General features: G+C 30.3%; 1 protein-coding gene across 1 annotated transcript in view; it reads left to right on the top strand.

Moving 5' to 3' along the window:
• Positions 1-15,433, top strand: part of LOC142322251 (superkiller complex protein 3-like) — a 55,260-nt gene extending 39,827 nt beyond the window's left edge. The window contains exons 11-12 of the mRNA XM_075361111.1: positions 11,151-11,408; positions 15,313-15,433. Of these exons, the coding sequence (XP_075217226.1) occupies positions 11,151-11,408; positions 15,313-15,320 (266 nt within the window). The 3' untranslated portion in view covers positions 15,321-15,433. The remainder of the gene's footprint in view (positions 1-11,150; positions 11,409-15,312) is intronic.
• Positions 15,434-15,919: the final 486 nt, after the last annotated feature.

Below are 15,919 nucleotides of genomic sequence, written 5' to 3'. Positions count from 1 at the left end.
GAGGAAATGACTCTTGTGCTTGGAGAAGATTGTTCTTATCATACAACATTATTTAGGCAGTGTCAAGAGTTTGAAAGAGGAAATTTTGGCTTGAGGATGCTCCAAGGTAAGGTCGACCATCTTCGTCTGTAACTAAAGGAAATATTCCTGCAGTATGAAAATTGCTTGAGGCAGATTTCAATTTGAGATTTGATCTCCCACCAAATAGAGGTATCCTTGGGCATTAATACACGGCAGTTATATTCTGTGAGATCACCTTAAGTTAGAAAGCTTTGTACCCTTTGGGTACCACATAACTTGACTTAGGATAAGATGACATGTTGTGTTTTATGATGCCTTGAAATGCTGAAAAAGTTTGAAAATGGGAAATCTCCCTATGTGAATAATATTATAGCAGGGGATGAAACTTGATTATACTATTAAATGATGTCCCAGTAGAACAAAGTGTGTATGTTCAAAAATGATGAGACTTCAATGACTATATGTAAATTTAGATCAGTTGAAGAAGAGAATAATAGCCATATCTTTTAGTATGAGAGGAGTTTTAGTACGAGTTGTGTTGGAAACTCTGAAGACAGTGATAGGTAGTTAGTATATCGAGGAATGCCTGCCGAAAGTTATCAAAGCTCTCGAGAATGGACACAGTAACACTCCAGTGCTCCACTCCAAAGTCTGCTCAGAGTATTTGGCCCATACTGGAATAAAACTATAGAGCAATCTCCCTTCAATCCTAACCTCACTCCATATGACTTCATGCTGTTCCCCCAGGTGAAGAACATACTGAAAGGGAAGCATTTTATGAGGGATGATGAATGTGCCAAGATCTCCAATGAAACATGCCAGGGTTTCTTTGAAAACTATTTTGAAGAATGGTGAAGTGTTTACTGTATGGAGGAAATTATTTTGAAACATTATAAAAAATAAAGTCACATGGCAAAACTTTCCTAGTGCCCTTTATACATACAAGCACACAGGCATTGTGACTTATCTTATCCAAAATTTTTAACAGCATTCAATTTTGTAATTACAAATAAAGGAAAAAACACATTTACCTCTAGTTTTTATACATACAAGCACACAGGCATTGTGACTTATCTCATCCAAAATTTTTAACAGCATTCAATTTTGTAATTACAAATAAAGGAAAAAACACATTTACCTCTAGTTCATTACTTATTTTACTGAAAGAAATTGAATGTTGACTTTTTAAACAAATATCTAGTTATTAGTTGGTTTGTCAATTCATTGCTGATCATTTCTCCAAATTAAGCTTTTAATTCATACTATTTCTCAAAGAAAACCATCCTGGTAATCACCACTATATCAGTTTGAAAAAGTTAGGGTCAGTTTGTTTTTATTTTTTTAGTCATTTTAATTTTTTCTCTTCTTTCTTCAAGTGGTCTTAAAATTTTACCACTGGTTTTTTAAAATAGTTGCTTACTATATACAATTTACTAACTCAAATTCATGATATGTTAGCCTGTCAGAGGACAGAGTTGTTTCATTTTGGTGACAGTTATAGGGATTTAATGCATGTAGTAGAATAACATATTATCTGGTATAAAATAATATAGAAAAAGCAATTAGGCCTTAAATTACTTTAATGGTTTTACTTATTTTGATTTGGGCTGTTCAATTGGAAGAGTGCCGTAGTTCAAGACAGTCAAGTTACATTAGATAAATTCAACAAATTTCAAAATATATTGAAAAATAATTGACAGTTAAACATAAACACTAGTCAGCACTACACAATTTCACTTACGTGCATTTAGTTGTAATTTACAGAATATTAAAATATCTATGCTATTTATCACATGGAAGTTGTTCAGCAATATAAATTAATAATTTATACAAATGTGTATAATAACTTTCATTTACTCAAGTTACATAAAATAAAAGAAAAATGAGGACGAACAAGGGAAAAAATTAATCTATTAACAATTATAAGAAAGAAAAAAATTAACATATACATTTAGTGAAGTTGACTATTGCATGTAAATTTCAAAAGAAACCAATATACAGAAAACATACTCATTGTACTTAAAAAGTACTTCATGAGTTCACAGATTAATCTTCTCTAGCTGCACAAATTTATTCATCGAACAAATAGTTCTCAGCTTTAAAGAAAGTTAACAATAAAATTAATGTTAATAGAATTAGCATTTGCAGATTTAAAATAAATCTGCAAATAATTAAATTATAATTTGTAATATAAAATTAATTATAATAAATTATTATTAATAAATATATAATATTTATTAATATTAATAAATATTAATATTTATTAAATTATAATTTAAAATAAATAGTATTAACAGATTTTAAATATATTAAAACTATCAGGTGTTCTCAAAACACAATGGAATTGCATTTTAAAGAATGGATTATTCTAACATTCGGTATAGTTAAACTATTGAACCAAATGTAGATGTAATGTAGACATTACCGTATAATACAATACTCCCAAAACTAAAAAGCCAATAAAAATAACCTTGGCTGGAATCACAGTGCTAGCAGCAAGAGCAATGGCAATGCTGATAATATGACTCGTAACTGGAAACAGATAGATAATTTCTTGTTAATGTTATCTTTTAATATAATTAATTGTAGATGTCAGTATGTCTTCAAGTATAGAGTGGTTTAAATATACAGATGACAGTAAAATTGGACTGAGTAGATAAAAAAAAGAATTACCGACCCATTCGGACTGTATTAAACTTATACTAAACACTCTTAACAGTGTAGTTTTGAATAAGTGCATTGTAATAACTTATTAAGTTGGTATAAGGTAGTTCCCTTAATTACTCTGTACATTTATAATCATAATTTAGACATTTGAGTATTCTCTGTATGTACAGTCCATTCAGAAAGTTGCTGTGCAGTATGATTAGAATTATGTGGTGCATTCTGTTCTCTGGGTGTTAGGTTGGTTGCTCTGTGGGTGTGTTGAGTGTTTTTCAGTAATAAACCAAGATGTTAGTTGTTGAAAACGTGCTTCATTTCGTTGTTTCATGTTGTTTCATTTATCGGAATTAATATTTGCGAGAAATGTAATTACTTTTGGTAGAGAAATGCATTCTTGTTGAACACATCTTTTGTGAAGGTGACAAATGTACTAATTTAGTGAAGCACGAGTTTTCTGAAAAGTTTCCAATATACCTGTTCCTCACTACAATGCAGTTTGAACTCTTATCAAAAAATTTCAGGCAACAGGCTGTTTTGAAATTGCTGATCGAAGTGGAAGACCAGTTAAATAAACTAAATGAACAGAAGCTGCATGGTATTTTGGATGCTATGGCCAAAAGTCCATCAAAGTCAATGCTTAAGTTAGTAAAGCAGCACGGTATCAGACTTGCTACTACACATAAAGCTGTAAGGAAAGAACTGAAATTTTTCCCCTATAAAGTAGTTTGTGTTCAAGAACTGAAACTTATAAATGATGCCTAAAGCTAAGTTATTTTCAACGGTTTAAATATTTTATTGACCAAAATTCCATAGGTAACCTCGACATTACATTTTTTACAGATGAAGCATGGTTTCATCTGGGAGGGTATATTAATTCACAAAATTCACGAGTGTGGTCAACAATTAACCCCAACGAATGATTACAATCAATTTTTACACAAAGCGAAAATTGGAGTCTGGGTTGTTGTGAGTAGAATGTCCTTTGTGGGTCTAATCTTTTGTGAAAGTACAGTTAATAGTGATCATTATTGTGTTTTACAAACTTCATTAGTCAGTTAACAAAAGTGGAAAGTTGGTTCCAACAAGATGACGCTACAGCACACACAGCTAACAGGTCAATGACTTTTTAAAAAAATTTCTTTGGTGAACAAATCATTTCAAGCAGTTTGCACTATCTGACTCCTCCAGATACTTTCTGTGGGGTCAGCGAAACAAACAGTGTATCGCACTGACATTCCAGTATATCAGCTGGTTAATTCATTAGTACCCAATTTTTTTTATTTTGTAGTTATGGTAGTTAATTTTTGTTGTGTCTATAAATATCAGCAGTGAGTATAGTTGGGCACATATTCTATATGTCAACAATGGCCTGGAAGGGCAACAGTGAATATATAATAATCATGTCTTTATAATTAAATGAATTTTATTCAAAATTATATAATGTATACACTACTTATACCAACAATGAAAGCACAACTTTTATAAATAAATAAACTAAACTAAACTACTTTTACATATAATTAGGCCGCAGTTTTTCATAAAAAAACTCACATACATGTAATATTGATATAGATATAAAATATCTACATCAATATTACATCTCGGCCTTTACCCGGAGGTCCTGGGTTCGAATCCTGGTCAGGCATGTCATCTTTCACACACGCTACAAAACATTCATCTCATCCTCTGCGGAATGAATTGCTTGAGTGCGTACAAAAAAAAAAAAGATATAAAATATATAAATTTAAATCAAATATGTAAAAACATTGACAAATATATAAAATATAGTATACTCAATGAAATTCAATTATTCAAATTCATTAATGAGAATGAAATAGTATGTTGTAATGTATATGTAATCCAACATTGCATTCTTTACACTTCTGTACAGCCTTACCATATTGTGCGCAATGAATTTGAGTAGTGCTAGTTTCAAGAAAATGTTGCTTTCTTTAGTACCAGATTTTGGGTAACACGCAGAAAGATACATTTGTACTTTGTCGATCTATTGAGTATGTTCTAAGGTATGATCATACAACTAATCTGGTAAAAGTCAATGGGTTCAGATTGTTTTCTTCTCCTTTTATTGTTAGTCGATAGAGTAGCCATACATAGTTCATCAAAGCATTTAGGAAAAATACATTGGCCAATACCACTTTTTGTTCTTATTTTAGTTCAATAACAGTTGACATTTTCATTCATTGTAACAACTCCATGTATGTATTATAATAAAATACACAGGGTGGTGTAGGTACTTGTATTTTCTTTTTCATTACATTACTCCATCATTTTGTGTGGCCTAGAGGAGAGACACCACTCATCGATGACGCTACTGTACGATATAAATTTCTTAAACATTGTTTTCGTTGATATACTTTAATAAAATAATTTAAAAAAGTGAAAAATCCACCTTACCAGCAAATAAAAAATACATTCTCTAGATCTTTCAGTTTTTCAAACAGTCATCAAGAGATTAAAATATTATATAAAAGTCAAAAATTAAAATCAATTGACTGTAATATACTGTTGACAAGCAAACAGTCATGACTAATTCATTTTTTTTTTTTACTTTTATTTAGTATTTTAATCTGCCGATCATGGTTTGAAAAACCGAAAGATCATCTAGAGAATGTATTTTTTATTTGCTGGGTAAAGTGGATTTTTCACTTTCTTTAAATCAGAACAATGTTGTTATCATTGTATTGAACTACAGTTACACCAGTTACGTTGTCTGTAACCTGATGAAAACTGCCACGAACTTCTTTTTTGCATAATTTTAATCAGGAAAGGGTGCTTTTCTATTTGGTTAAGACGCACAGTTCCAGTTGTATGATGGCCTTTGTGTTGTAATGCATTTATCAGATGTAAGGAGGTAAAATAATTTCAAAAAACAAACTATATCTCCTATTGAGTTAGATTAGGTCCATAACAACTTACTAGTTCTGGAATTGTTTCCATTTGCTGCTCTCTGTTAAGGTTACTCTTGAATAATGTACTCTAGTCTTGTACAAAGTGACCAAACCTTGAACCTGAATCGAATAGGTTTCCCATGCAGATTACCGATAGTTTTCCATGCAGTCTACCAAAATAAGGCACCATAGACTTATCCAGAGGTAGATAGGCATCGCTGGGAAAGAAATTCAGCCATCTCTCATTTACCATATTTATCCATATATCTCTTATTTTTCCAAAACAATCACACCCATATAAATTTGAAATGTCACAAAAATATAAGTATCTAAAGATGTCTTTGAAGCAATTACAAGACATTGCTTTAGATACAGCTTCATTATGTACTTCCAGTACATCCTTCTACATGATTGAACATATAATACAAAATAACAAGATAGCTATAAAAAACCTTAAATTACTTCTTGATAATTTAAAATTGGATTGCCCTTTTCTATAGCAAATTGAATTGAATATAGAACAAGAGTATCAAATACTTATCAAAAAACTTACTGAATAAATCCATCAGGGAGTAATTGTTGTTTAAAAAATCTAGACGAGTGAACTCCATATGAAAATTATCATCAGTGTCACTGTTTTTCCATTGTCTATGAGAAAATTGTGTATGTATTTGTTTTTATTTGGTTGGACCATTTTTCTTGCGATCTTTAGACATGAAGGAACTGAATATGAAGATGTACTAGGCTTTGGTGGAATCATTATTATTGGTAGATAAATGAGACTGAAAATCAAAGTTGTCTTCATCATCATTTCTTCTTTCTCTTAGGCCACCATCTGAAATTGTTAGATCAAACTAATTCAGCATCAGTTCGAAGTTGATTTTCTGAAAGATGTTGACATCTTTTCGCCTGGTTCATCTTCATCACTCTCTTCATCACTTTGGAAGTAGTTTTCTGGGTTTCTATGTAAACAGTAGCATAAAAAAAATCATCTTCTTCCAGTATACTTGCAATCTCTTCCAATGTCAATCTAAATAAAATAGTGACCCAAAAGTGTTAAAATATTTACATCCTGTCAGCAAAGTTCACTGTCAACGAATTTACACACTCAAGTTTTATTTGCCAACAAAAAAAACTATTATTTCTAAAAAAATTTCATAAAAGAAAAATTCAGTTAAAAATGAATAAGTAGATAAAAATATCTACTTAGATAGATTTGCGTGCCATGGTGTGAAATGTATGAGGTCGATTAAGCAAAGATCACATACACAGTATGTCTGAAAAGTTCCTGAACTAAATTAAACAAAAATATAGATTTTAAGATAAACGAATACTCGCATTACTCCCCTACATAGAACCCTTCTCTAGTTATACACTCGTAGTGCCGGTAGAGCCCGTCTAATGCTCAGGAGAAATCACTTTCTGGGATTGCCTTTAACTGCTCAATGCAAGCCCTTTGGATGGCCAGAATTTAAAAAAAGCGGATTTCATCTTCAACTTGAGTTTTGGGAACAGAAAATATTCTGCTGGAGCCAAGTCAGGTAAATAGGGTGAATAGGATAAGACAGCGATTTGATTTTTGGCGTAAAAACGTGTTAAAACTGATGTCATGCTGGAGCATTGTCTTGCAAGAGAGTCCAACTGCCCAGATCCCAGTACTCGGGCTGGATTCGACGATTGCGATTTATCAGGCGTTTCATTACTTCCAAATAGATTCTAGAATTCATGGTGAATCAGGCCCTTCGGGTCAAAGAATGCAATCAACATCGTTTTCGCTGTTGATTTTTGCTGCCTGATTTTCACCAGTCTTGTGCTCCAAGACTCAACCAAGCAGCAGATTCATGCGTTGTTTGTAGACATACATAAAGCACCACTGTTCATCCCTAGTTATAAATGTTTTCAAAAAATTCAGGTCGTTATCAGCAGTTTCAATGAAGTCTTGAATGCAAGAAAGATGTACCTGTTTTTGTTCTTCGATCAAGAAGTGTGGAACGAAACAAGAGCACACCTTTCGGCGGTTCATTTTTTTGTTAGAATTGTACGTACCATGTGTTTACCGATGTTTAGCTCTTCTGCTATGGCCCGAAGGATAAGATAAGGTTCGAGCAGGAGCACGCACACATTTATAATATTTTCGTTGTGAACAGCTGTTGCAGCCTCCTGCTTTGTTCGTCATCATCCAACAACTCTACCATCTTTTAGCTGCTTCCACCATGTGTATGTTGTAGTACGAGATGTGACTTCATTATCAAATCCTTGCTGTATTATAGAATAAGTTTCAACGAAAGATTTTTGTCAAACACAAAATTCTATCGTGCTGTTCTGTTGCATGTGGTGAAGTTGCACAGGGTCACATGAACACAATGTACGTGGCTGAATATAACTCAAGACTGGAGTGACAAACGTGATGAAATTTTGTACATACATTCATCAGATATTGCACTACATAGTTCTTTGGTTGTTTGAGAGATGGCGCTACTTGCATCGACTACAGAAATGTAGTTTGGGAACTTTTCAGATCTACTGAGTATATGGTTTCACATAGGAAATGTCCTTAGCGATATATTGAAAAGAGATACCAGCCTATGATACAAAAACATCGTACTGCTATTGTACAATATATTTATTTGAAAAAAAATAAAAATTAGGCCATGTAGACAAATGTCAACTGTGGGCATAAACAAGTTTGTGTTTAAATGAATGTGCAATGCTGTATTGATTGATGTTGGAGGAGGTCATTCTCAACACTTTTTATAAAATAATCCAGTTATTGTAATATCAGTTTCCATTACACAACTTTCAAACACATTGTATATATATATATATATTTATTTAAATTAAACTTTTTGTAGTCCATATCTCCTCTGTATGTAAATTTTAGCTAATTGTATAATTTAATATTTTTTCAGCAAAAAAAAAAAGAAGTGTAACGCTGAAAATGTGGTGTTTGTAAGTACAGAACTGGTGTTTTCTGTATGTGTTTGTGTATTATTATAATCTTTTATGACCGCATAGGATCACTTTAGTCAGTCAAAGTCTCTTTGATGGGGTTGTTCGGCCATGCAGTCCTCCCAGTACTTTTCATACGTTCTGATCTTTGTGCTCTCTAGTGTTTTATCTTATAAGAGTGAAGCAAGTGTTTTTGTTCTTGATTTTCTTGTTTAATTTTATCTTATCTATGAGGCTGATTTCCTTCAGATCCATCTGCATCCTGTCTTTGTGTTTTTCAAGTCAAGATTGTACTGACTTTTGCAACAGATGTTTCAGAAGTCTTGAATCTTGCATTTCATAATATGTCCAAAGGATCATCCTAGTCTCCTCTTACACATGGCATAGTATCAGTGATGGGTTCTAACTATTTATACACAATTTTGTTGGGTACAATCCACCATTGCCATCTTTTTGGAACTTTTTTTTGATGCAGGTTCTTCCATTCTCCTTTCAATTTTGTGGAGTCTGTCTTTGATTGTTTGGTCAGGTGAACGAGTGCATATGCATGTATTATGTGGAAAAATGTATGTGTATATATAATTACAGAGATAATAACTAATGAACCAGATTAATAACAAAGATGAACCACTGAATGTGAAAATAGGAGGAGAAAAGATTATGGAGGTATAAGAATTTTGTTATTTAGGAAGTAGAATTGCTAAAGATGGACTAAGCAGGAGCGATACAAAATGCCGAATAGCACAGGCGAAACGAGTCTTGAGTCAGAAATATAATATTTTTACATCAAAAATTAATTTAAATGTCAGGAAAAGATTATTGAAAGTATACGTTCGGAGTGTCGCTTTATATGGAAGTGAAACTTGGACGATCTGAGTATCTGAGAAGAAAAGATTAGAAGCTTTTGAAATGTGGTGCTATAGGAGAATGTTAAAAATCAAATGAGTGGATAAAGTGACAAATGAAGAGGTGTTGCGGCAAATAGATGAAGAAAGAAGCATTTGGAAAATATAGCTAAAAGAAGAGACAGACTTATAAGCCACATATTAAGGCATCCTGGAATAGTCACTTTAATATTGGAGGGACAGGTAGAATGAAAAAATTGTGTATGCAGGCAATGTTTGGAATATGTAGAACAAATTTTTAGGGATGAAGCATGTAGGGGGTATACCGAAATGAAACGACTAGCACTAGATAGGGAATCTTGGAGAGCTGCATCAAACCAGTCAAATGACTGAAGACAAAAAAATATATATATATAATTCATTAACATATTTACCACTGTGTGAATAAAATTTAATATAATATGAAATATAAACCACCATAACACAGTAATTGGAGAAGTTAAACTTACAATATTAATTTCCAAGAATGTTTTCACAGGATCCCACATCTTCAATTGATATTGAATTCTATAATTACATTATATATAATTCTTTTTAAAATTTGTTATTTTATATTGTTCTGTTTTAAATATTTTGAATAGTTTTACAAAATTATATGCAAATTTTGCTGTCCAGTATTGAAATGATGTAATGTTTAAATGTATTATTTTTCTCTGTTTTATTTTCATTATTGTCAACTATTAGACTACTTGTCAACTTATTTGACATTATTGTCAACTTATTATCATCTTCGAATGTTATTTGGTGGTTCATTGTTTTACATTTTTGTTTATATTTATAAATGTAATATTTTTTGAATATATTCATTTTTTTATCATTATTACATACTTATAAAATCTCTAAATTATTTTTGCAATCACTAACTATTACTGATTGCAGACATTGATATTTCAACATAATAGCAAATATAGGTGATCCCATTGGTAAGCCTTCTGTTTGTTAACGCTTATTCTCATATTTAATACTCATAGTAATTTTGAAGACTCTCATACTCAAAAGTAATTTTGAAGACAAATATTTCTTATAATAGTAATTAATGTGTTCAGCTAGAAAAAAAGAAGAAAAATTGTACTAGTTTATACCTAAATACAATTATACAAATAAAATGATAAAGAAATTATCAACATATATGATAAAATAGATATAAAAAAGCATATAAACCAAAAAATCACATTACTAAATATTTAAAAAATAACAGTAATAAAAAAATAGAGATAAATTAAGAGGAATGTAAAAAATTAAGTGCGACAAATATAATAATATTTACATTGGTAAAACCAATAAAAAAGAAAAAGTATTATAGAACATTACACAGCATAAATAAACAAAAGAGGTATATCTAATGTAGCTGTTGGAGTACACACATAGTATTACTGATTGCAAAAATAATTATATATATTTTTTATAAATAAATATAAAATTTTGATTTTCAGATAATAGTGACTTTAAAGGAAAATATGCTGCAATGTGGGACAGTACTTGTACTAACTACTTTGTGAGAATAGACAAATCATATTATGCTTTTCTACAGATGTTTTCCTCACTTCTGAAGACAGCATATACAAAAATCTTCATTTTAAGAAGTTAACAATTAATACTAATAAAAAGTAAATTTCACTAATAAAAAATAATCAGTTTGTACTTGAAGTTTTTCATTTATTTCTTAATAATTGTAATAATGTTGACTGTTTATTTTTTCTAGACGAACAAGAGAATGATTGTTACGGATTTAATATGCTTGGATGTTTACAAGAGAAATCAGGTTTATTCTCCTGTGCTGTTAGATCATTTAATAGAGCACTTGAATTGGCTCCAAAACAATATCTTAACTTTATCCGCGCTAATCTTGGTAGAGTTTATGTACGAATGAAAAATTATAAAAAAGCCATTAAAGTTTTGCAAGAAATTAATGAAGGGGATTTTCAGACTCAGTGTCTTGTTGGACTTGCTTATTTTAAAGGTATTTATAATTAAGACATGTAAAGTTCACAGTGTTCTATTTTTTTATAGTGAATCATTTTAGATAAGATTAAATAATAGTTTTTTTAATTGAGCAATTAATTTTATTTTTATATGGCACAAAATACAGTGACAAGGTTTTTTGTAATTTTGAACCTAGGCACACTTTTTTTTCTTTGGCTATATACATCTGTACATGGCTGCTATATACATGCCATACATTTTTAGAGAGAAATATTTCATCCATATTGAATGTCAAATGACCCTTTCCATGCTACTTACTAGCTAGCTAATCTTGTGTTTGAAATATCTGCACTTTCAGCTTCATGTAGTATTTTAATGTATTGACCTAAATGTATTCTGGTGTATTTGATATTCAAAATCAATCAAACCATCCTTTGCTAGCATAAAATACTTTTTTAATTACACCTCTCTTGCTTTAATGGCTAAAATATTTTCATGCCTTTGCAAAATATATATATATATATATATATATATATATTATTTCCTGATTATCAGTAGATGCTGAAAAAAATTGTATAAAATGAAAAGAAGAATTATTAGATATTAATTGACAAATAAATAACACAAAACAATAAAAAAGAGTGTTTTGGCAATCATTTTAGAGTAAGAACAAACAAAACCAACTGTTGTCAGTTTAGGGAATCGCATCTTAAAAATATTTAAAGTACTGAAATTTCCAATTAAGATCATCCACCATAATGCATAATTCTTATATAGGTTGGATAAAATAAAAATGTACCTTAAGAATGACAGAGTAGCACCATTAACCTTAAGCTAGTCAAACAGATATACCTTGTTTGAACAAAATTTGTAGGAAATAACCAACTAATCACAAGAAACGTTCACTTTTTTTTTTATAAATTTAACATTAGTAAAGGGTGTTGGCAGTTGTTATTCAGCAATGAATTTTTCACAACATTGTGGATAAAGTAAGTTTCCCATCCAGTTTATTGCAGGCATTTTTCAGTATTTAATTTTATAATAATAAATAATTATGTGACCAGTTTCTAGGAAATTCTGGACTAAGCTAATCTCTCTGGTCTTATATCAGTAATAAGCCAATCTATTATTATATTCTCAGTCTTTCTTTTAGTTTGCTCTGTATATACCAAATTAAAATTATTTTCCTTACAAATTAATTTGTATATGCTCTGCCCTTTTGACATGGTTGTATTTATCTTAGTGCTTTTGAAGGACAGAGGCTAATTTCATAGACCTAGCCGAACATTAAAGTTGAGATTTTTAAAGATTTTTTTACCTTGCTGTCATATAAACGGGGCTAATATGCAATTTTTGTCCACATTTTCTGCAATCCTGCTGCTCAATTATTTTTAAGTAAAGTTGTTTTAGGACAGGGACAGTCATGACCGTTTTTAAATTTTAACTATGATTTTTTAAACTTTTGACTTATGTACTAATTTTAAATCCTGATGATGGCTTCCATGTAGGCCGAAAGATCTAGAGTACATATCAACATGCTGTTAAGGTGGATTATATTAATTGTTAATTTATTCATTTAATTTATCAGCAGTACCATGTTTGAGAAACTAAAGTTGTTTTGCTGTATTTGCTCAATGTTTTGTCAATTCTTTTCTTTATAGTGTTAATTATTTTTTTGATAAAACCATTGAATTCAGCTTTATGTTTATTAAAATTCATTTTATTTTGAGCTTCTGGGCTAATTGGCACCTGGTTTGCTGTATGAACCGTTTTCATTAAAAGCTATCATCTTATGTTGTGCAAGATAAAAATATAATAATAAAAAAAAATAAAGGATTAAAGATTTATTTATTCATAAAATAAAAATGTGGAAAATTAAATTCATTTCTTTAATAACAGAAAAATTATGTACAGCGATAGATAATATCTTTAATTCAAATACCAAAGCATTTTTTTATTAATTATTTAATTATTCGTAATTTATATTAGGATTATAAATAAATAAATTTTGTAGTTTACTTCTCATTAAAAAATTAAATAATCTTATAATTACTTCAATTTTGGAAAAATTAGCAGAATTTGTAACAATAAATCCTAATTTGTGTTATTGATCTTGTTGATATACTTATGAGTCAATCCTAAATGTATAATAATACCAAAGTTTATAATTTCTCCCGAATAACTCTGAATTTTTCAACTTATCCTTGTTTATGTACCAAAGATATTCAGGTTGTTTTATAACTGTCAAGACAAGAATTTGCTGACCTGGTTTTTTATCCAGCATAGTTCTGATGATAACAGAAATCTGAAGAACAAATCTTACAGCCTTTAACAAAGTCCTTGACTTTGTTTTCTGCTAGGGTTGGCTATCCAACCTTTTGCTGGGCTACTTGGCTTAGGAGGAGTAAGGTGTGGCTTTTTTGTAAATCAATTTTTAGAGTTGAAGTGTGAGTATTTTGATGTGTTTTCTTGAATGATTTCAACTAGCTACAATGCAAATATTAGACAACTTTGCACATTATCACTCTATTTGCCGGATCCAAAACCTTTTCTGGATATGCTCCCAGGGTTCATTTAAAAATTGTAGAATCATAATTAATAGTAAAGAAAACAGAAAATTTTGATTGGAAAAAGGAATGATATAAGATGACATTTTGAGCTCACTTGTTTTAGTTTCATGAATTTAATGGCAAAAGAGGAATTAAGTGTTATACAATTGGAAATTGCAATTTAAAACTAGTGTAATACAATTTCTTTTTTATGCAGATGACATCATATTGTTTAAGAAGAAACTAAACAATGTTCAGGAAGCAGTATTAGAGTAGGGTTACAACGTAGAAGAATAAAAGTTATCGTTGGGAGTATTAAAGTAATCAGGATTGGATGTGAGAATGAGGAATTGAATATAAAGTAGAAAGATGTAACACTAGAATAGATTTTAAGTTACTAGTATTTAGGAATAATAATTCATGAAAATGGTATAATAAAAGAAGAGACTGAAAGAAGAGGAGATGATCGAATTAAAAAAGTTAGAATTTAATCTACTAAAGTTTGTATATTATATTTGTAAAATGAGTAACATTTATACAGTTATATAATATATATATTTAATAATGAAAAGTATATTTATTAGAAAAAAATCAGTCTGTTTCTTCTTAAGTACTGTGTGACTTTGAGAAATAAATAGGAAAGCAAAATAAGTAAAGCATCTAAAAGAGGATGGACAAAATGAGAAAGGATCAAGTTAGAAATTATAACAAAGAGAAAGTTCATCAGCCACGATTTGTAACTGAAACACGAGAATGGATGAATCTGCTCCACACAGCACAACTTCAAGATTGGAGAGCTTCAATCACAATCATGAGAGCAAGGATACCATTCATAGCAAACAAATTATTTCTTAGGAACCAAATGCCGTGTTACTTTCAAAACATTAGCAACATGTTAATTGCTGGGTGGGATGTGGGACTTCTTGGATGTAGCGTAGAATCAAAATAAATAACAGCAATATAAAGGTCTATTATCAGCATAATATCTAATCCGCATGAGATATGATGAATAACAACAAAAGATTATATATGATAGAATGATCGTGATCCTTTGTTGATCAGACAAGATTTATCATAAACAACTGTATTTATCACAGCTAATGCGCATTTATAAAAAAATAATTTAATGTGGCAAGTGGTGGACTGCAAATATTCGTAATAATGTTGACGTCCAGTTTAAGTTCTGTCAGTGTTTCAGTCCTTGTGAAAACTTGTAAAAGATTTGTTAATTTTAGACAATTGGCATAATCAATAAAATGGGACTTATTTTTTCAGTTTCGATCAATGGTTTATTTATATTGGCATAATATTTATCTACTCGAATAAAACTTTTTAATCATATAAATTTTTTGTGCTGTTAATAATAATAGTAATGTATTGTTTTTGTTACAGAAAAATGATCCTCCACGTGATGTAGGGAAAAACGATCTTGATACACCAGCATCCCCACCTCCTGAAAATCTAGCTGATGATAGCCTTTCTGATGAATTGTCATCTAGTTACGTCTCAAAAGAGGTAATTTACAATTACAGTATTATCTGTATCTCCTTTCCTAAATGCATGTAGAAAAGCTTAGTATGATATGTTACTATAAAATTGAACAGTTACTAATTAAATTAAAAGATTTGTTTTTATTTTTTTTTGTGAATTATAGACTGTTTAAAACATTTCTTTCTGAACATTTAAATAGTTGAGTTGAAGCAAAACATAGTTCCATGTGTTTCTGGTTTAAGTTTTTTATAAGCACCAGTACTCTAGATATCTGTAACGAAATTTATTCATTTTAAATGATCTATTAGAACTACAAGGGAGGGAAGAAAACAGCATGTTTTTGGTTTTATTTTTCAATGTAATCTCCACAAAGCTAATACATCTTTCCTACCGGTGCTTTAATTTAGTTTTACCATTTTTATTATGCTATTTGTCAAGCTCCTCAAAATACCAACTTAACAGCATCTGTATCTTTTTCATTTCTTTTAAATTGTTGTCCATGAAAGCA

Source organism: Lycorma delicatula, chromosome 3 (assembly GCF_047948215.1).
Source record: "Lycorma delicatula isolate Av1 chromosome 3, ASM4794821v1, whole genome shotgun sequence".
NCBI classification, from domain to species: Eukaryota; Metazoa; Arthropoda; class Insecta; order Hemiptera; family Fulgoridae; genus Lycorma; species Lycorma delicatula.
The sequence above is the reverse complement of the archived record's forward strand: the minus strand, read 5'-3'. Positions and strand labels throughout refer to the sequence as shown.